This window comes from Nicotiana sylvestris, chromosome 2 (genome assembly GCF_000393655.2).
Source record: "Nicotiana sylvestris chromosome 2, ASM39365v2, whole genome shotgun sequence".
Lineage (NCBI taxonomy): Eukaryota > Viridiplantae > Streptophyta > Magnoliopsida > Solanales > Solanaceae > Nicotiana > Nicotiana sylvestris.
Window position 1 is genome coordinate 92,018,568 of NC_091058.1, and position 24,377 is coordinate 92,042,944.

General features: G+C 38.1%; 1 protein-coding gene across 1 annotated transcript; it reads right to left on the reverse strand.

Annotated features, from left to right (window-relative positions):
• Positions 1-2,470: 2,470 nt before the first annotated feature.
• LOC138885237 (uncharacterized) lies at positions 2,471-4,403 on the reverse strand. Its single transcript, XM_070166154.1, has 5 exons — positions 4,326-4,403; positions 3,524-4,017; positions 3,268-3,388; positions 3,145-3,223; positions 2,471-2,811 (listed from the first exon to the last, which is right to left on the reverse strand). Exons 1-5 carry the CDS (start codon positions 4,401-4,403, stop codon positions 2,471-2,473), a joined length of 1,113 nt encoding a protein of 370 aa, XP_070022255.1.
• Positions 4,404-24,377: the final 19,974 nt, after the last annotated feature.

Sequence of the window (24,377 nt, forward strand, 5' to 3'; positions counted from 1 at the left end):
CTTTGTATAGTTATGTTTCTGTTAGAGGTTTGTGGATAGTATGTCTAGTTGGGTTGTATGTGGCCTTGTTAGCTTTCAATTTTGTATGTATAGTTGTCTATAACAGCCTTGTCGGCTGGCCCACTGTATCAAGCATGTGTACGTACATATGCCTTGATGGCAGGTTTCTTTCACATATGTTATTTTCATAATGTAGCATATGTTATTCGGGTTCATATCTTAGATGCATGCTTAGGGGTATTTGACGGGTAGGACTCAGATACCCGTCGCGGCCCATCGGTTTGGGTCGTGACACACCGTGAATGCGAACAATCTCTCAAATATATATCTCTGCCAACCTCTCAAAAGTATAAGTACTTGCCACAAGAATGAAATGTGCTGATTTAGTCAGCCTATCCACAATAACCCAAACTGCATCAAATTTCCTCTAAGTCTGTGGGAGTCCAACAACAAAGTCCATAGTGAAACGCTCCCACTTCCACTCCTGAATCTCTATCTGCTGAAGCAAACCACCAGGTCTTTGATGCTCATATTTTACCTGCTGACAAATTAAGCAACGAGCCACATACGCAATAATGTCCTTTTTCATCTTTCTCCACCAATAATGATGTCTCAAGTCTTGGTACATTTTGGTTGCACCTGGGTGAATAGAATACTTAGAACTGTGAGCCTCCTCAAGGATCAACTCACGAAGGCCATCAACATTAGGCACACATATATGACCCTGCATCATCAAAACACTGTCATCTCCAACTGTAACCTGCTTGGCACCACCGCGCCAAACAATGTCCCTAAGAACCATCAAATGTGGGTCATCATCATGCCGCTCTCTGATACGCTCGATTAAAGAAGATCGAGCGGCTGTACAAACTAGAACACTGCTGTGTGAAATATCCAACCTCAAGAACTGATAAGCCAAAGTCTGAATGTCTGATGCTAACGGTCTCTCACCGACTAGAATAAATGCAAGGCTGCCCATACTTACCGCCTTTCTACTCAATGCATCGGCCACCACGTTGTCCTTCCTTGGATGATATAATATAGTGACATCATAATCTTTCAGTAACTCTAACCATCTCTACTGCCTCAAATTTAGATCCTTTTACTTGAATAAGTACTGGAAACTATGATGGTCAGTGAAAACCTCACACGGCATGCCATAAAGATAGTGCCTCCAAATCTTCAATGCATGAACAATGGTTGCCAACTCTAAATCATGAACAGGATAATTCTTCTCATGGACTTTCAACTGTCGAGATGCATATGCAATCACCCTTCCATCCTGCATCAATACTTCTCCAAGTCCCACTCGGGAAGCATCACAATACACCGTGAAAGAACCAGAACCTGATGGTAACACTAACACCGAAGCTGAAGTCAAGGCTGTCTTGAGCTTTTGAAAGCTCGCCTCGCACTCGTATGACCATTTAAATAAGGCACCTTTCTAAGTCAATTTAGTCATTGGGGCTGCTATATATGAGAACCCCTCCACAAAACGATGGTAGTAACCCACCAAACCCAAGAAACTTCTGATATCCGTGGTTGTAGTGGGTCTAGGCTAGTTCTTGACTGCCTCTATTTTCTTAGGATCAACCTGAATACCCTCAGCTGATACGATATGACCTAAGAAAGCTACCGAATCCAACCAGAACTCACATTTTGAGAACTTTGCATACAACTGATTATCCCTCAAAGTCTGGAGCGCTATACGGAGGTGTTGCTCATGTTCTTCCTGACTGTAGGAGTATATAAGAATGTCATCAATGAACACAATCATGAAAGAGTCCAGATGAGACTTGAAAACCCGATTCATCAAATCTATAAAGGCTGCTGGAGCATTAGTCAACCCAAAGGACATGACCTGAAATTCATAATGCACATACCTCGTCTGAAAGGCTGTCTTAGGAATATTAGACGCCCTAATCTTCAACTGATGGTACCCCAATCTCAAATCAATTTTCGAAAATACCCTGGCACCTTGAAGCTGATCAAATAAATCATCAATTCTCAGCAATGGATATTTATTCTTGATAGTAGCTTTATTCAACTGCCAATAATCTATGCACATCCTCATCGACCCATCTTTATTCTTTACAAACAACATCGGAGCACCCCAATGCGAGACATTGGGTCTAATAAAACCCTTATCAAGCAAGTCTTGCAACTGTTCTTTCAACTCTTTCAATTCTGGTGAGGCCATCGGGTATGGAGGAATGGAAATGGGCTGAGTGCCCAGAGCCACATCAATACAAAAATGAATATCCCTGTCGGGTGGCCTCCTCGACAGGACTGCAGGAAGTACCTTGAGAAACTCACAAACGATAAGAACTGACTCTATAGAAGAAACCTCAGCATCGGAGTCACAAATATGAGCCAAATAAGCCAAACATCCCTTCTCAACCATGCGACGAGCCTTAGCATATGAAATCACTCGGCTGGGAGAATGACTAGGAGTCCCTTTCCATTATAATCAAGGCAACCCCGACAAGGCTAACGTAACTGTCTTGGCATGACAATCCAAGATGGTATAATAAGGCAACAACCAATCCATGCCCAATATAACATCAAAATCGACCATGTCTAGAAGCAAAAGATCTACACTAGTTTCAAGACCCTCAATGACTACTATGCATGAACGATATACATGATCTACCACAATAGCATCCCCCACCGGCGTAGACACATAAACAGGAACACTCAAGGAATCACGGGGCACAATCAAATACGAGGCAAAATATGATGAAACATAAGAATAAGTAGATCCCGGATCAAACAAAACTGAAGTAGCTTTATCACAAACTGAGATGATACCTGTAATAACAACATCGGAGGACTCTACCTCAGGCCTGGATGGAAATTCATATAATTGGGGTTGGGCCCCGCCACCTTACACCACATCTCTGGGAGGACCTCCACCTCTAGTGGGCTGGCCTCTACCCCTAGCTACCTGACCTCCACCTCTAACATTCTGGCCTCTACCTCTAGCTATATGACCCCTACACTTGGCTGGATGGGCAGGTGTTGCTGGAACTATAGCATGGGAACCCTAGTACTGATGTTGATTACCCGAGAGTTTCGGACAAGCTCTCCGAATATGCCCATATTCACCACACTCAAAACATCCATTCTAATATGAAGACTGACCCTGACAAGCCGGCTGACCTCGATAATAACTCTGCAGAGGAGGTGCTCTAATAGGAGCTGATGGTGCACTGTAGACTGGCTGAGCAGAAGGAGGCATATAAGAACCACGATCACCCAAAGTACCAAGTGAAGCCTATAGTGTTGAATGAAATGGCCTGGAAGACTGGCCTCTGCTAAATGAAGCCATGCCTCTAGACGAGGAACCATTGAAACCACTGGAATGGCGAGGTCTCTTGTCAGACCCCTGACCTCCCATCCCGAGAACCAACTCAACTCTCCTAGCCACATTAGGTGCATCCTAAAAAGAAATCTCGATCCCTATCTCCTTGTCCATCTACAACCTGATGGGCTGATCAAGGCCTTCAATAAACCGTCTTACCTTCTATCTCTCTCTGCGGGAAATAAAAGAATAGCATGTCTAGCCAACTCCACAAAATGATTCTCATAATGGGTCACAATCATGTTGCCCTGCTGAAGTCGCTCAAACTGACGACGCTTCTCCTCTCGAGTAGTAACATGCAAGAACTTCTCCAAAAAGAGATGAGAGAACTGATCCCAGGTCAAGGCAGACAACCCAACTAGTTTAGTCAACAAATAATCCCTCCACCATTTTTTGGCGGAACCGGTCATCTGAAAGGCAACAAAATCGACCCCATTGGTCTCCAAAATACTTATATTACGCAGAACCTTATGACAACTATCCAAATATTCCTGAGGATACTTAGAAGTCTCCCCACTGAAATGCACAGGAAATAGCTTAATGAACTTATCCAATCTCCACAAAGCATCGATGGACATAGCTGCCCCATCAATGGGTGGTGCTGGAGCAACTGGATGAATAACCCCAACCAGATTGGCTGCTGGGGTCTGAATCTGAGGAGTAGTCTAAACTGGAGTATGGGTAGCAGGAGTCTATACCCCTCATGCATCCTGAGATACGACTGCTGCAACAGGGAATGTACCAGTCTGGGCTACACTCTCCATAATACCCACTAAACGGACCAAAGCATCTTGAAGTACCAGGGTGGCAATAAACCCCCTAGTACCTGAGTTGGTCCTTCTAGAACGTTCTGAGCTGGAAACCTCTCATTAATCTCGATCTCAGATTCCACAACTGGGGCTGCTGCCTAAGCAATGGGCTGAGTCTTGCCCCTACCTCGGCCTTTAGCATAGCCTCAGACTCTACCCCTAATAGGAGTTGCTACTGCTGGAGGACCGGAATGTTGGTCAGCGAAAAAGGAAGCACGTGTTCTCGCCATCTACAAGAGAATAGAAGAATCCAATCGGTATTTGAGATAATAAGAATCGCAGGATACAATAGAAATAAAAAAAGGAGTTTTTTCCTAACTCAATAGCCTCTGAGAGATAAGTAGAGACGTCTCTGTACCGATCCTTCAGACTCTACTAAGCTTGTTCGTGAATTGTGAGACCTAAGCAACCTAGTGCTCTGATACCAACTTAACAGGACCCAAATTCCCAACCTTAGGGCCATGATGGCGCCTAGCACCACACTTGTTAGGCAAGCCAATGTTAGAAATTGATTAGCCATTTCCCTTTGAATAATTATTAAAACATAATAAGACAATTTAAAAATAACTAAATCTGATAGTTTCCATAAATAACTTCATGAATAAAATAATAAACGAATAAATAAACCAAGCCACGAACTAAATATATAACTCTAAGACTACCCCAGGGTCTGGTGTCACAATTCACGAACTTCTAAGAATACTACATATAATGCGCTGAAAGAAATAATGTATTTGTTTTGAGTAAAATAAACAGTCTCTATAAGACTAAGAGAAGTCTCCAGGAATTCTACGGACGCCAGCAAATCTACCATGGATCTCCGAGTGATGAATGACAGCTACCAAAGTCTCTAGCGCTGGACGGTACCTGGATCTGCAAAAAAAAAAGTGCAGAGTATAGTATCAGTACAACCGACCCCGTTTACTGAGTAAGTGCCGAGCCTAACCTCGACGAAGTAGTGACGAGGCTACGATGGGGCAATTATAATATAACCTTTAACAACATATAAATAGTAAAGCAAGAAAGAAATTCTAAATTAAACAAAAACAATAAACTATAGCAATAAATGAAATAACACAGCCACTTCTTGCCAAGTCTCAGCTATAACCAAATTCTCACATAAGTTTCCACATTTCAAATATCGCTTTCAAAGTAACCGTAGGTGTCAAATATGAGATAAACAGTTGAGTAAAATAGAGAGATTTCTGTTCCTTGTATTTAAAAAATCAATAAATCATAAATATTCTCCCTTATCACTCCTTGTTGCGGCATGCAACCCGCTCTCACCTGTCCACCCTTATTCCTCTTCCCACTACTAAAAATCCGGTAAAAAGCGACCAATAAAAGTGACCAAAAAGCGACCAAACATGTTTGGTCGCAATATTGCTGGTCCCTTTATTTTAGGGACTAAAGTTGGTCTCTAATTAGCGACCAACTTTGGTCTCTAAGGTAAAAGGACCAAATATTCCGGGTAAAGACTATACCGACCAACTTTGGTCGCTTTATTATTTTAATAATATAATTTTGGCAACCAAAGTTGGTCTCTAAATATAAAATATGTTTTTTTTATTTATTATTAATCATAAAAAAGCGACCAACTTTGGTCTCTAATCCAAATATTATATTTTAAAATCTGAAAAATAGAGACCAAGATTGGTCGCTTTTTTATTAGTTTTTTTAATTTTTTTTAAAAATAAGCTAACTTCAAGAAATAATTTTTTTATTATAAGCGACCAACTTTGGTCGCTATATTTCCAGAAATTATTTTTTTAAAATGGAATAGCGACCAAAGTTGGTCGCTTTTGAGAAATCTGGGGGAAATAGCGACCCAGAAAATTATTTTTTTTAAGGGAAAAGCGACCAACTAGCGACCAAAGTTGGTCGCTTTTCTTGGTATATTTTTGGCAGAAACTGCCTATTTTGGCAGCTACACCACCTACCAGCTTACCAAAAATTCTAAACATGCATTTTATGCCAACAACAACAACAATAAACAACAACAACAACAATAAAAAGCAACAAAGTATAAAGTTCAATAGAACTAACACATTAAGCAAACAAAACTAAGTTAACGCTTATTACAAGTCCATTCGAAAACTGGTTCTATTGTCTAGTTCAAAGTATATAAAGTACTCAAGGAGTGTTTTTTCCGCATCCTTGTCCAAAAGTTGGATTGCCTCGCCCGACTCATTAGGTGGTTGACTGCGTATGAATTCCCCCACATCAGTTGTGAAGCGAACCTATAAGAAAAATTATATTGAATTAGTATTTCAAAATTTATATAAAAGTAAATCAAAATACTTAATGAAAAGTAAAATACTTACATGTATAGTCGAGGCTCGACCCTCGACCCACCTTTCTGGATCAGTCTCTTTCTCTTTTTTACAATACGAGTCTCATTGAATAGCGCATCTTGCTTCATTATCATCATAAAGCTATATGGTGGCTTTGGTGATTATCCTTGTGGTACTATTACTAGGGATGAACTTGGATACATAGAATAACTTGGATACAGTACCCGACAGGGTGTGTCTTTGTTCAATTGTTGTTCTCATTAGCGACAATGATGATGAGAAGGCAATGGCATGTGTTTCAAATAGTGATGGTGTAGGTATGAATTTAACGTTTTCTAAGCAGATAAAAGAAGAAGTTATAGAGGAATTTTCTACTTTATTTTTCAAGAGGAAAAGAAGTTTAATTGAGAGTGACAAGGTTGATGGTAATGGAAAGAATTGGACTATGAATTGGCAATGGCATGTGTTTCAAACAGTGATGGTGTATGTAGGAATTTAGCATTTCCTAAGCAGATAAAAGAAGAGGTTATAGAAGAATTCTCTACTTCATTTGTCAAGAGGAAAAGAAGTCCAATTCTTTCCATTACCATCAACCCTGTCACTCTCAATTAAACTTCTTTTCCTCTTGGAAAATGAAGTAGAGAATTCCTCTATAACCTCTTCTTTTATCTACTGTCGCGACCCAAATCCCGGTCGTGATGGCGCCCAGCACACTACTAGGCAAGCCCGACCATTATTCAACACTTAACCCAATTTATCAAAAATAGTGGAAAGAAATATCAATTAAGCAAGATTAAAGTACTGAAGATTTTAACAAAATACACAATATAATCTCACTAGGACCCGGTGTCACGAATCTGAACCTCTAGAATACAGAATATCATCCTAATACACGGTATATCCAAAGTCCGATAATGCGTAAATAAAGAGATAGGATAGGAGGGAGAAGATCAATGGCAGTGAACGCCGTGCAGCTACCTCGATACTCCCAGAGGCTGGATCTGCTGATCAACTGGATCTACTGAGCCTGAGACTACCCTGGATCTGCACACAAGGTGCAGGGAGTAAAGTGAGTACTCCGACCCAGTGAGTAATAAAAGTAGCTTCAGTCCGAATATAAGAAAATCCAGTAAATACACAAAATAAGCTACAATCCGAATATACAGCAACATATGGAACTGAGCAGCTAAACGCCAGTATAAATACAAATACATGAATGCAATGCAATGCATATGATGGTACATTCCAGTACCCGCTGGGCCTGCAGCCCGAGCCATCCATATTTATTTATCGTCGACAGTGCTCACTGGGGGTGTGTACAGACTCCAGAGGGGCTCCTACAGCCCAAGCGCAATATCTTGGTCAGTCATTGTTACCTGACCAGTCAGTCATTGTTACCTGACCAATTTATATCATACAGTGCCATTGTTACCACTATTCAAGTATATCATCCAGTGTCATTGTTACCACTATTTCAAGTATATCACACAGTGTCATTGTTACCACTGTTTCAAGTATATCACACAGTGTCATTGTTACCACTGTTTCAAGTATATCACATAGTGTCATTGTTACCACTGTTTCAAGTATATCACACAGTGTCATTGTTACCACTGTTTCAAGTCACTTTATAATCAGTCCAGAAAATAATATAATAAGCCCCTTGGGCATTTACAAAACAGAAGTTCCCAGCCCGGAATACATTTAAAAATATCATTTAAGTTTTCAACACTTAGAATTATGGCTGAGTTTGCAAAACAGCATTTAAAACCTTGGACTGAAATTAAATGATATGCAAATCATGCTAAGCAGTAATATCAATCCTCGAAGGATTTTACAAATCGGCACAAGGCCCCAAACATGGCATCAAGCCCAGTAATATCAATGAAGTATGTGTATCAATCACCAGTATAGTATAAACATCACACGGGATGGACCAAGTCACAACCCTCAATAGTATCCGACCCCGCACTCGTCATGGAGTGCGTGTCATGCCTCAATATAGCGTTACGATGTGAATGTCCGGGGTTTCAAACCCTCAGAACAGCATTTACATCTATTACTCACCTCAAGATGGCCAAAAGTCTACTCCGTGATGCCCTTTCCTTTCGAATCGACCTCCTCGCGCGTCGAATCTTGTCAAAACCACAAGGAATATATTACAATAGGCTAAGGGAATATAATCCAATCGAAAAGACTCGAAAAATATCGAAAATCACGAAATTTGCAAAACCCGGGCCCCGGACCCACTTCTCGAAAAATTATGAAAGTCACATCACCGGATTCCTCGTCTCGCCACGAGTCCGTACATATAAATTTTACCAAAATCGGAGTTCATTTGACCCCTCAAATCACCAAATCTTATTTTCAAATCCCTAGGCCTAAATCCTCAATTTTCTACAATTTTCATGCTCAAATCCATACATAATTGATGTACTTACTCAAAATAGGTGGGGATAACTTACCTTCACATTGATGATGAAAATCCCCTCTTGAAGCTCCCCAAAAATCGTCCATACTTTGAAGAAATGAAGAAAAGTGAGTTAAATCCGTGTATAAAAGAATCTGCTTGTGCTTCATCGAGTTGTACCTTGCACTTGTGCTATACAAGTTGTACATCCTATTAAAATTGTTCCTTGTCGGACACCTTCTGTTTAAACACCCATAACGTCTTGTATAAATATCCAAATGACAAACGGTTTGTAAATTTAGAAACTAGACTCAAAGATATTTAATTTGATAGGTTGTACACCATATAACTCTTTATATATCCCGAGGTATGAGCTTCTAAAGTGCATCGTAAATTCTGCCGAAATTGCTCCAGCAGCCCTTTTCGATCCATCGTAACTTTCTGAAATGATATCCAAATCGCAAATGGTTTAACTTTCCCAAAATTAGAATGTATGGGCTACAACTTTCATGTTTTGTACTTTTTCTGATTTCTTATAAATTACAAGATATGAGCTTCCAAACTGGACTACTCGCACCTAAAATTTTCTGGGCACAGCAGAATTTTCTGCAATTTTTCCCAAGTCCGAAATCACTCCGAGACACCTCCGAAACACTCCCGAGCCCTCGGGGCTCCAAACCAAATATGAACACTGACTCTAAAACATCACACGAACTTGCTCGAGCGATCAAATCGCCAAAATAACATCAAAATCAATGATTTGAGCCTTAAATCCAAGAATTCTTTCAAATTTCATAAACTTTCAAATTTTCCAATTTAAGGCCGAAACCCGTCAAACAACGTCCGTTTGTAACCAAACTTTACAGGAAGCCCTTAACCAACATATATGACCTGTATCGGGCGTCGGAACCAAAATACGAGCCCGATACCATTACTTTCTGATCAAATTTCATTTTCATTTTCCTTAAACATTTTCAGAAAACAATTTCACAAAAAAATTCATTTCTCGGGCCTGGGACCTCGGAATTCGATTCCGGAAACACGTTCAAATCCCATATTTTTCTATGGACCTTTCGAGACCGAAAAATCACGGGTCCGGGTCCGTTTACCAAAAATGTTGACCAAAGTCAACTTTAACATATTAAATATCAAAAAATTTCAAATTTTTCCCATAATTCATATATTTCAACACAAAGATATTCCGGACACACTCGTAAGTACCAAATAACCTAACGAAGCTATCCAAACCATAAAATTCGCATTTCGAATCCGATATCAAAATTTCCACTTCCGACCAAATTTTCTCAAAAACCTTCAATTTTCCATCTTTAGCCAAACGGCTCCAAAATGACCTACGGACCTCCGAATTCACTTCCGATCATGCTCCCAAATCCAGAATCACCATAAGGAGCTACTCCCAGTCTCGGAATCCCAAACGGACATCAATAACACTGAAATGCATTTTAAACCAAACTGATGCAATTTCTTCTAAAATGCTATCTTCCACAATAGGCGCCAAAACGCTCCCGGGTTATCCAAAACCCGATCTGGGCATACGCCCAAGTCCGAAATCATCATACGAACCTGCTGGAACCTTCAAATCTCAATTCCGAGGTCGTTTACTCAAAATTCCAATCCTAGTTCATTTCTTCAATTTTATGCTTTCAAAATGAGAATTTCCATTTAGATTTGACTCCAAACTTCCTGAATTTTAATTCTGACCATACACACAAGTCAATATAGCTGAGATGAAGCCGCTCATGGCCTCAAACTGCTGAATGACGCGTCGGAGCTCAAAACGACCGGTCGGGTCGTTACAATCTCCCCCACTTAAACATACGTTCGTCCTCGAACGTGCTGAGAACTACACTGAAGTAGTCTGAAATCACTTGTTTAACACATCATGCACCTTCCCATGCTACCACTACTCCGTTGAGCACATTAGCTCGATAATTCTGTAGATATACTTATTTATTCAAGCAAATAAGCCATTAGGCCCAATTCCAACATCCTGAATTTCCCTGCCAAGCCTGTTTCCATCATACGACCACCATATCAATCTCCACACGCTGTACCCAAACATGACTGCATAACTTTGCTGAATTCACACTTTGCATCACTTTACTCATAGAACCACAATAACATTCTTTAAACATAATAGTCGAAATTCCACGAATCTGATGCTCCCATTGCATCTCATGATCTACACAGGTCTTGCTCTAGTTTTTTTTTTCAACACCGATACGACTGAAGAGATGTGCCGAAATTCACAACCAACTGCTGAATCAACAATTCATTGGATCTACACTCCTGACAAGTTCCATTACCTTGTCCCAAACCAAAGAATGATCTTTGCTCTATAATATACTTCATATAATCAGTTTGCACTGACCCCAAATCTAGTAACCTCGTCTCACCCAGTACGAACTGCTCAGGCAATAAGCCACCTCAGACATAATCAAAAATCCCACAAGACGCCACAATGTGCCAGTATGCTATCAATTCGAACGCGATACAAAAGGAAGGCGAACTCTAGAAGGAACTACTCAACTCGCACACTAACATAGACTTCCTCAGAAAACAGGGAAACAGAACACACAAAAGCAAATATGGGCACTGAACTGAACATCACACTGTTGCGGCGTGCAACCCGATCCAAACAACATACCCATGGCGGTGTGCCACCCGATCCACATATAGAACTCACATAAGGAGATATACGTCGAGCTGAATAGCTCATCACATCAAAATACCGAATATCGGTCATAAACACACTAAGGTGCATAATATCATTCCCAAGGAAACATATAGCGCTTATAGGCTACAAACTCAAGCACAACTGAGGTGCGATACATGATCTAAGTCTCATCCTGCTCATATAACATCACCGCTGAGCGGAACCTCAACACATAAGGAATTTACCAAGCCGTCTCACAACTCATACGGTGCAATATATCTTTACATGAATTAACTGACCACGAAATAAGACTGCGACTATCCTTCCATAAAGAGCGCATTGCTGAAATAAACACAACTGGCCTGACGTAAGGCTCACTTCCACATTTAAATCTATCCACCGACCTCAAGTCGATCCTGATCGTGCCAAGCTAGGCCAATAATCTTTCACAGGTCCATAACCCAATAAACAGAGTGCCCTCCAGGCATAAATTCTCAAATGGATGATATTACCAAAATCCTCATACTTGGTTTAAATTTCTAATTAATCAAGTGACTACATGTCACACTTATACAATATTCCTGTGGGACAAGCTCCCACCATCTTCCGAAATAATTAACGGGTCTGCACATCCAAACCACCGGCTGCACTAACGCTGAAAAGCGATCAAGAATCCCTAACCAGGATGCAAAGCCTTTCTCACAGAACACCGACCTCAGGTGATACTGACGTCAATACCCATCTTACTCAAAACACTGAAACTCATATACTGCTCATCCGAGATCGTGACATCACAGTCATTGACCAAACTGCAACCTTGGTCCTTACTTCAAATTCCATACCACTCACTGCACCTCACGTGCCAATATACGATAGACGCGATTTCCATCACAACTCTGGAACCACCGATAGGCTAATACTTCATCACATAAGACTTTCCATTTAACTCACTTCAGGAGAACTATAGCAGCATACAGGCGAATCCTCATAATCGTCGAATATGCCAATCTCTAAGTAGTTGTCCAAGCCACCATAACACTTTCTGGGATCCGCCTACTCATAATAGGCCCTAACAAAAGAATGCTTCAGAATAACATCAATCACTGCGGCCGACAAGCCTCACATGCATAACTCGATCACGCTGAACGAACCGATCACTGACACCAGTATACCAACTCAACTATGGCTAATCAATCTACTTCCTTCCAATTTATCCTTGATTGCCTTAGAAATAATAATATCTCCCTTTAACACCTAACTTATTTCAACCAAACTCACCCCGAGTGACCTTAAATCACGAGACCATGTTGTCTCAAATACCATGACCATTTCATGTCTCTCAAATGCTACACCGCAAGTCAAAACATCATAGAACATTCTGTGCCTTTCTTCATAAGCTGCTTCAAAAGCTTGACTCTTAACCGTACTTATAGACTCAAAATCATTAGGCACCACACTTTACCTCTTGAATTAACTAGGACCGCTATTGAGAGCCACCCAGCTCTGACTTGGCCCCGAATGCAACCAACTCTACTGAATTTTATAACATATGAATACCCTCTCGATAAAGCACCTAGAGGGATCACTTCCCTCGAAGCCTGCACCTATACGAGGCATAAATCATGAATCTTCCCTCAAGTCTGAACATGAGCCAATAAGGCTAACCATAGCATGCATCCAACAATTCATTTACTCAAATTACCACTCATGGTCCTTTTCCGTAGCTGCAATAACCCACCAATACGCCAATAACCAGAATTCACGCAGGTAATAAACCGTGCAATCAGCTAATCAGCAGCAAGCTCGCCAACTTGGCTCGAAGCCATAGATCACAACACATATACTCTATTGCTGTCGTAATATCAGGGTGAGATTAAACTCACTCCATCATAAGCTCGTGGAAACACGAATCATCTGGAATTTTAACTCTTCTGCAATTATTGCATTTACTCACACAACAGTTAAGCCCACTCTCTAGGCGACCAATTTTTTTATTTTTTTTTAAGTCCTAAATTTTTCAAAAATTTCGGCAAAGCCTCCTTTGTAATTGGTCCTATCCACCTGCCAGAGAATCACCAAAATCATCCTAACAACACATCCACAACTTGACAAAGCATCACAATGCATATCAATTACATAAATCTAAATTGATACATGGACATGCGTTGCACCTATTTGAATCATAACACATAGAAAATACCCTTCAACCCTCCATTATTGGGCTATTCAACCAAGTAGGAACATATTCTTCCTTTAATATTTTCGACCTTCAAGGTGGTCTCCTTGACTCAACGATTTCGTCATAATACATTTACGGAAGCGATCTCAGCTCCCAGACTTATCTAACTAGGAGACACGAAAAATATTCTTCACGCGCCCATAACTCGGGCTACTCAACAAATCACAATAAGAAACGAATCACTTAACAGTTCATCTACTATCCAGTAGGCTTCTTCGCCACTACCAAGTCATACAAATACACCTCGCAACACTAACATACTCATCACGTGGATATCCAACCGCCATTCCGGCTAACAAGTACAATAATGAACATATGAGTTCAAAACACTTGCTCACAAAATCAGCACCTTGGTGCTCAAGCCATTGGCAAAGATTTGGCCTCAAGTCTTCCAGACTGGTCTAACTTCAAACTCACAGAGATTACACCTCGACCCTCGATCGGGGAATCAAAAGCCATCGAGACACATCTGATACTGAGCGCCCGTTGGTGCATACGATCACGCGGAAGGAATTTCAAAAGTTTTTTTTCAAGCTGAATCAAGGACGCACGATAAGAATTCAAGAATGTGAAGTTTTCCTAAAGGTTCGGCAGCCTCTCGAGGATAAGTACAGACATCTCCGTACCGATCCGCGAGACTCTACTAAACTAGCTCATGACTCGCGAGACCAAGTAACCATGGCTCTAATACCAACTTGTCGCGACCCAAATCCCAGTCGTGATGGCGCCCAGCACACTACTAGGCAAGCCCGACCATTATTCAACACTTAACCCAATTTATCAAAAATAGCAGAAAGAAATATCAATTAAGCAAGATTAAAGTACTGAAGATTTTAACAAAATACATAATATAATCTCACTAGGACCCGGTGTCACGAATCTGAGCCTCTACAATACAGAATATCATCCTAATACATGGTATATCCAAAGTCCGATAATGCGGAAATAGAGAGATAGGATAGGAGGGAGAAGATCAATGGTTGCGAACGCTGTGTAGCTACCTCGATACTCCCAGAGGCTGGATCTGCTGATCGATTGGATCTACTGAGCCTGAGACTGCCCTGGATCTGCACACAAGGTACAGGGAGTAAAGTGAGTACTCCGACCCAGTGAGTAATAAAAGTAACTACAGTCCGAAGATAAGAAAATCCAGTAAATACACAAAGTAAGCTACAATCCGAATATACAGCAACATATGGAACTGAGCAGCTAAACACCAGTATAAATACAAATACATGAATGCAATGCAATGCATATGATGGTACATTCCAGTACCCACTGCGGCGTGCAGCCCGAGCCATCCATATTTATTTATCGTCGACGGCGCTCACTGGGGGTGTGTACAGACTCCGGAGGGGCTCCTACAGCCCAAGCGCAATATCTTGGTCAGTCATTGTTACCTGACCGGTCAGCCATTGTTACCTGACCAATTTATATCATACAGTGCCATTGTTACCACTGTTCAAGTATATCATCCAGTGTCATTGTTACCACTATTTCAAGTATATCACACAGTGTCATTGTTACCACTGTTTCAAGTATATCACACAGTGTCATTGTTACCACTGTTTCAAGTCACTTTATAATCAGTCCAGAAAATAATATAATAAGCCCCTTGGGCATTTACAAAACAGAAGTTCCCAGCCCGGAATACATTTAAAAATATCATTTAAGTTTTCAACACTTAGAATTATGGCTGAGTTTGCAAAACAGCATTTAAAACCTTGGACTGAAATTAAATGATATGCAAATCATGCTAAGCAGTAATATCAATCCTCGAAGGATTTTACAAATCGGCACAAGGCCCCAAACATGGCATCAAGCCCAGTAATATCAATGAAGTATGTGTATCAATCACCAGTATAGTATAAACATCACACGGGATGGACCAAGTCACAATCCCCAATAGTATCCGACCCCGCACTCACCATGGAGTGCGTGTCACGCCTCAATATAGCGTTACGATGTGAAAGTCCGGGGTTTCAAACCCTCAGAACAGCATTTACATCTATTACTCACCTCAAGATGGCCAAAAGTCTACTCTGTGATGCCCTTTCCTTTCGAATCGACCTCCTCGCGTGTCGAATCTTGCCAAAACCACAAGGAATATATTACAATAGGCTAAGGGAATATAACTCAATCGAAAAGACTCGAAAAATATCGAAAATCACGAAATTTGCAAAACCCGAGCCCCGGGCCCACTTCTCTAAAAATTATGAAAGTCACATCACCGGATTCCTCGTCTCTCCACGAGTCCGTACATATAAAATTTACCAAAATCGGAGTTCATTTGACCCCTCAAATCACCAAATCTTATTTTCAAATCCCTAGGCCTAAATCCTCAATTTTTCTACAATTTTCATGCTCAAATCCATACATAATTGATGTACTTAACTCAAAATAGGTGGGGATAACTTACCTTCACATTGATGATGAAAATTCCCTCTTGAAGCTCCCCAAAAATCGTCCATACTTTGAAGAAATGAAGAAAAGTGAGTTAAATCCGTGTATAAAAGAATCTGCCTGTGCTTCGTCGAGTTGTACCTTGCACTTGTGCTATACAAGTTGTACATCCTATTAAAATTGTTCCTTGTCGGACACCTTCTGTTTAAATACCCATAACGTCTTGTATAAATATCCAAATGACAAACAGTTTGAAGATTTAGAAACTAAACTCAAAGATCTTTAATTTGATAGGTTGTACACCATATAACGCTTTATATATCCCGAGGTATGAGCTTCTAAAGTGCATAGTAAATTCTGCCGAAATTGCTCCAGCAGCCCTTTTCGATCCATCGTAACTTTCTGAAATGATATCCAAATCGCAAATGGTTTAACTTTCCCAAAATTAGAATGTATGGGCTACAACTTTCATGTTTTGTACTTTTTCTGATTTCTTATAAATTACAAGATATGAGCTTCCAAACTGGACTACTCGCACCTAAAATTTTCTGGGCACAATGCAATTTTCTGCAATTTTCTGCAATTTTTCCCAAGTCCGAAATCACTCCGAGACACCTCCGAAACACTCCCGAGCCCTCGGGGTGCCAAACCAAATATGAACACTGACTCTAAAACATCACACGAACTTGCTCGAGCGATCAAATCGCCAAAATAACATCAAAATCAATGATTTGAGCCTTAAATCCAAGAATTCTTTCAAATTTCATAAACTTTTAAATTTTCTAATTTAAGGCCGAAACCCGTCAAACAACGTCCGTTTGTATCCAAACTTTACATGAAGTGCTTAACCAACATATATGACCTGTACCGGGCATCGGAACCAAAATACGAGCCCGATACCATTACTTTCTGATCAAATTTCATTTTCATTTTCCTTAAACATTTTCAGAAAATAATTTCACAAAAAAATTCATTTCTCGGGCCTGGGACTTCGGAATTCGATTTCAGAAACACGTTCAACTCCCATATTTTTCTATGGACCTTTCGAGACCGAAAAATCACGGGTCCGGGTCCGTTTACCAAAAATGTTGACCAAAGTCAACTTTAACAATATTAAATATCAAAAATTTTCAAATTTTTCCCATAATTCATATATTTCAACACAAAGATATTCCGGACACACTCCTAAGTCCCAAATAACCTAACGAAGCTATCCAAACCATAAAATTCGCATTTCGAATCCGATATCAAAATTTCCACTTCCGGCCAAATTTTCTCAAAAACCTTCAATTTTCCATCTTTAGCCGAATGGCTCCAAAATGACCTACGGACCTCCGAATTCACTTCCGATCGCGCTCCCAAATCCAGAATCACCATACGGAGCTACTCCCAGTCTCAGAATCCCAAACGGACATTAATAACACTGAAATGCATTTTAAACCAAACTGATGCAATTTCTTCTAAAATGCTATCTTCCACAATATGCGCCAAAACGCTCCCGGGTTATCCAAAACCCGATCCGGGCATACGCCCAATTCCGAAATCATCATACGAACCTGATGGAACCTTCGAATCCCAATTCTGAGGTCGTTTACTCAAAATTCCAATCCTAGTTCATTTCTTCAATTTTAAGCTTTCAAAATGAGAATTTCCATTTAGATTTGACTCCAAACTTCCTGAATTTTAATTCTGACCATACACACAAGTCAATATACCTGAGATGAAGCCGCTCATGGCCTCAAACTGCTGAATGACGCGCCGGAGCTCAAAACGACCGATTGGGTCGTTACATCTACTTAGGAAATGTTAAATTCCTACCTACACCATCACTGTTTGAAACGCATGCTATTGCCTTCTCATCGTCATTGTTGCTAATGAGAACAACAATTAAAGGCACACTCTGCCAGGTACTGTGTCTAAGTTATTCTTGGCGGAAGTTCTATTACATGTCTAATAAAGTCATCAACCCCTTCTACAAAATCCTCCCGCAATCCTAAATTTCAATTCATATCCACAAAAGTTCAATTCATATCCTAAAGGCTCAATTCATATCCTAAAAGTTCAATTCATACACAAAAATTTCAATTCATATCCTAAAGATTCAATTCATATCCTTAAAGTTCAATTCATACATAAAAATTTCAATTCATATCCTAAAGGATCATTTCATATCCTAAAGGTTCAACTCATATCCACAAAAGTTCAAGTCATATCGTAAAATTTCAATTTATAAACTAAAATTCCAATACATAAACCAAAATTTTCAATTCATATCCTAAATGTTCAATTCTTATCCTAAAGGTTCAACTCATATCCACAAAAGTTCAAGTCATATCCTAAAATTTTAATTTATAAACTAAAATTCCAATGCATAAACTAAAAGTCCAATTCATATCCTAAAGGTTCAATTCATATCCTAAAGGTTCAACTCATATCCACAAAAGTTCAAGTCATATCCTAAAATTTCAATTTATAAACTAAAATTCCAATACATAATCCAAAAATTTCAATTCATATCCTAAGGGTTCAATTCATATCCTAAAGGTTCAACTCATATCCACAAAAGTCCAATTCATATCCTAAAAATTTAATTTATAAACTAAAATTCCAATACATAAACCAAAAATTTTAATTCATATCCTAAAGGTTCATCATATCCTAAATGTTCAACTCATATCCACAAAAGTTTAAGTCATATCCTAAAATTTCAATACATAAACTAATATCCTAAAGTTTCAATTCATATCCTAAAGGTTCAACTCATATCCACAAAAGTTCAAGTCATATCCTAAAATTTCAATTTATAAACTAAAATTTCAATACATAAACTAATATCTTAAAGGTTCAATTCATATCCTAAAGGTTCAACTCATATCCACAAAAGTTCAAGTCATATCCTAAAATTTCAATTTATAAACTAAAATTCCAATACATAAACCAAAATTGTCAATTCATATCCTAAAGGTTCAATTCATATCCTAAAGGTTCAACTCATATCCACAAAAGTTCAAGTCATATCCTAAAATTTCAATTTATAAACTAAAATTCCAATGCATAAACTAAAAGTCCAATTCATATCCTAAAGGTTCAATTCATATCCTAAAGGTTCAACTCATATCCACAAAAGTTCAAGTCATATCCTAAAATTTCAATTTATAAACTAAAATTCCAATACATAAACTAAAAGTCCAATTCATATCCTAAAGGTTCAATTCATATCCTAAAGGTTCAACTCATATCCACAAAAGTTCAAGTCATATCCTAAAATTTCAATTTATAAACTAAAATTCCAATACATAATCCTAAAGGTGCAACTCTTAGGGTTTCTTCTCTTCAAACAATTTCTTCCCCAAATTAGTAGGTAAAACTAAATATTTTGGACTAAATGTATTAATAAGAACCCTAAAAATTGCAAATAATATATAACTTTGAACCCTAACATGGTTGAGCTAACTTTGAACCCTAACATGGAGAAATTTAACCCTAACATGAAGAAATTAACTTTGAACCCTAACATGGTTGAACAAATAATATATAACTTGGAACCCTAACATGGAGAAATTAAACAAAATCAGTGTATTTCGAAAAAAAACAAAGAAAGGAGAGAGAAACCTACCTTGGGAATGGAGGTTGTCGTCGGTGGAGCTGCTGCCGTCGGTGGTCGTCGGTGGCGTGGGTGGCACCGCTGCTGCTGGGAGTTGGGGGGTTTTAGTGTGAGAGAGAAAAGAGAGATTTTGGGGAAATTTTTAGAAAGAATGGGAGGGGAAACCCGGTTTTAAAACTGGAATTAAAAATAGCGACCAAAGTTGGTCGCTATTTTGGTAGCTAAATAAGTTTTGACTTTTTGACCAAAATAGTGACCAAAGTTGGTCGCTATTTCTAAAAAAATTAAATTACTTTTAATTCAATTTAAAATTATGTACATATGTAGTATAAATTTAGGATTTTAATTCAATTTAAGCTATATATATATATATATATAAGTCGAGACGTTTTAATTTATTGTTAATATATATACGTGCATATGAGTAGGTTATAAGTCGATGAATCAATTTACAAGTGTATCAATACCTAAAAGAACTCGTCCCTATTTTCCGAGCGCTTCATGTTCTCTTATATATATATATAGTATATAGCTTATATACTATATTATACTATATATATCGAATATACTTTGATATATAATACACTATACTATATATAGTATAGTGTATTATATAATACACTATACTATACACTTAGTATATATAATACACTTAGTATATATATACTATATTATACTATGCACTAAGTATTAGTGCATTAGCTAATATTATATCGAATATAGCTTATATATATATATATATATATATATATATATATATATATATATATATATATATATTAATTGATATAAGTCGAGACGTTTTAATTTATTATTAATATATATACATGCATATGAGTAGGTTATAAGTCGATGAATCAATTTACAAGTGTACCAATACCTAAAAGAACTCGTCCCTGTTTTCCGAGCGTTTCATGTTCTTATATATATATATATATATATATATATATATATATATATATAGCTTATATACTATATACTATATTATACTATATATATCGAATATACCTTGATATATAATACACTATACTATACACTTAGTATATATAATACACTTAGTATATATATACTATACTATACTATGCACTAAGTATTAGTGCATTAGCTAATATTATATCGAATATAGCTTATATATATATATATATATATATATATATATATATATATATATATACATACATATATTAATTGATATAAGTCGAGACGTTTTAATTTATTGTTAATGACATATATATATATATATAGGTTATAAGTCGATGAATCAAATAACAAGTGTATCAATACCTAAAAGAACCCGTCCCTGTGTTCCGAGCACTTCATGTTCTTATATATATATATATATATATATATATAAAGATATATATATATATATAGACACACACGCACTCTTCGTAGTACTGCTTAACTGCATATATAGCATGTTAGAGTATATTTTAGTCTATTCATCCTTTGTATTACAAAAGTGTTAATGGGTTACATTTATATTATTTAGATAGTAAATACAAAAGTAATTTTTAATTTTGACCACTGTTGACCTGAAAAGAGACCAACTTTGGTCGCTAAATATACATAAATTTAAATTAGCGACCAAAGTTGGTCGCTAAATTTAAATCAGATTTATTTATATTTTATATAATATTTAAAATAATAATATAATTGTTAAACATTAGAACTGGGTCCCAGATTAGCGACCAAAGTTGGTCTCTAGTTTTGTAAGCGACCAACTTTGATCGCTAAATTTGAATTATCTTTTTTTAAATAAAAATATAATTATTAAAATTTTATAACTAGGTCCCATTTTAGCGACCAAAGTTGGTCGCTATCTGCTTACCCCTTAATTAGCGACCAACTTTGGTCGCTAATTTTAAATTATATTTATTTATATTTTATAATTTTTTTAAAATAATATTATAATTATTATAATTTTATAAGTGGGTCCCCCTGTAGCGACCAACGTTGGTCGCTAATCTCAATATACCTTTGACCAAGCAAGTCTGACCAGTCCGGTCAATAGTTTAACGAAATTAGCGACCAAGTAGCGATCAACCTTGGTCGCTAATGTATATCAAATAATTGTTTTATGATTTTCGCCAATTTAGCGACCAACCTTGGTCGCTTTTCTTGACAGACCAACTTTGGTCGCTAAAGTTTGGTCGCTTTTTTCCGGAATTCTAGTAGTGTCCCTCTATACAAATATCACCCTTACTTCTCCTGTTGTGGCGTGCAACCCGATCCCACCTGTCCACCCTTATCACTCCTTATTGCGGCGTACAACTCGCTCCCACCAGACAATCATATCGTTTTTATTTATAAAAATTTCACAAATTTCAAATCAAAGTCTTTCACATTATTTTTGCCTCAACAATTGTAAACAGTAAATTGTACCACTCATAACTTCATCATTTATCATTTCACAAATAAACCAACCGCAATATATATTAAAACACTGTCAACTAGCTCACTCTTTTATGTATCACAATGAAGCCAAATGAATAACCAACACTTCCAAAATACTTGAAACAATACTTAACATCAATTTAACTAAACCAAGTAAGCATATAGACATCAATGATCATAAAACAATTAAGTCATGGATCAATTAAATTGGAAATAGGAAAGGGATCATGTTTGACAGATAATTTGGTGTTGCATAAATACTCATCACCTCACCTATACACCACGCACATGAAAATTCACATAGCAATTAGGTTGGGGGTTCCTATTCCCTCAAGTCAAGTTTAAACCAAGCAATTATCTCAAATTCGCAGGCCACTCACTACTCAATTATTGCTTTTCCTTTTGAATTCACCTCCAATACACTCGAATCTAATCATAATTAACTTAATATCATTTTAGTTTGAAAATATGAAAAACAAATAGCTGATACCGGAGTTAGATTCTGTTTTTTTTTCTTTTTGAAGAAAAAGCGTGGAGCACCAGTGCACCAGAAACTGTTATGACAGCAAATTCTTTTTAATGACAGCAGCTTTTTTTTCCCGAAGCCTACCCGAAACTCACTCGAGCCCTCGGGGCTCCAAATCAAACATGCACGCAAGTCTAAAAATATCGTACGGACTTGTTTGTGGGATCCAATCATGAAAACAACATCCAAAACAATGAATTTAACCTCAAAACTCATGATTTTTTCTCAAGAACACTTAAATTTCACTATTTCTCACATGGACGTCCGAATCACGTCAAATCAACTCTGATTCTCACCAAATTTCACATATAAGACTTAAATATCATGACAAACCTGTATCGAACTTCGGAACCAAAATACGGGCCCAATACCAATAGTTTCAAACATTAATTTTTTTCTTTATTTCATTAATAATTCAACAAAATAATTTCTTTCAAAATTGATTTCTAAGGCTTGGGACCTTGGAATTAAATTTCAAGCACACGCCCAAGTCCCATATTTTTCTGTGGACCTTCCAGGATTGTCGGAACATCGATCCGGATCCGTTTACTTAAAATATTGACCAAAGTCAACTAAAACCAAACATAAATTATAAAAATCATTATTTCTTACATTTTCACATAAAAGCTTTCTGGTTTCACGCCCGGACTGCGCACGCAAATTTTGGTATTTAAACTTAGTCTTTTTACGGCTAATAAACCTAGAACGGAGTCTTAATTCATAAAATGACCCCTTGGGTCATCACAGTTTCTCATGTTGTTCTTTCCTTATAAAGTTATTCTAAGCAAGTATGCATGATCTTTAAATTCTACTGAGGTTCATATTGATGGTATGGATGTACATAATGTTAATCGAAGGTGCAACGACCTTACGTCACTCCGAAAGGTTTAGAACGTGATTCCATGAGTCCGGCATGCATTATGTATAGTATCTATTTTACTCTACTAAGTCGCGCTATAGTCAGCCGGGTACGACACCTATTGTGCAACCACTGATCAGTTGGGTTTAGTGAGATCCACGTGGCCGAAAACCATTCTACCAAGCCTTATGATGGTCGGGTACATTTTTACCGAGTCCTCTTTGAGGCCAGGTGGGATATGATGATGATGATGCCCATAGAGGCGCATATTTTTAAAAGTTTATGTATATATATGTATTATGCATTTCATGTCAGTATCCCCCTGAGGCACTCAGATGTTACAAGTTGTATCTCATTTATCTCTCTTTACATTACTGTTCTTGTTTATGTTTTTCTGCCTTACATACTCGGTAATTTATTCGTACTGACATCCCTTTTTGCCTAGGCACGCTGCGTTTCATGCCCGTAAGTCCCGATTGATAGGTTGACAGTCCTCTAAGTAGGTTATCAGCTCAGCGAAAGGTGTTGGTGCACTCCACTTGCTCCGGAGTTGCCTATTTGGTTAGAATGATTTGGATATGTATTGATTGGTATGGCAAGGCCCTATCCCGGCCTTTATGATTTTATGTACTCTTAGAGGCTTGTAGATAGATGTCAGGTGTATGGATACTTGTATGGCCTTGTCGGCCTATGTTTTGAGTTTACAAATGGTCATGTCAGCCTTATAGGCCCGTATGTCGTATATATAAGTTTGTATATCATGTTGGGTCATCATATGTTGAGTATTCCCTTATG

What these genes read in the sequence shown, in the direction of transcription:
- LOC138885237 (XM_070166154.1), bottom strand. Translation starts at nt 4,403, where the DNA reads ATGGCGAGAACACGTGCTTCCTTTTTCGCTGACCAACATTCCGGTCCT. An exon ending in CAACTCCTATTAGGGGTAGA is followed by an intron (nt 4,018 to 4,325) that starts GTCTGAGGCTAT and finishes ACTACTCCTCAG; the next exon opens with ATTCAGACCCCAGCAGCCAA. An exon ending in AGGTCAGCCGGCTTGTCAGG is followed by an intron (nt 2,812 to 3,144) that starts GTCAGTCTTCAT and finishes TTGTTATTACAG; the next exon opens with GTATCATCTCAGTTTGTGAT.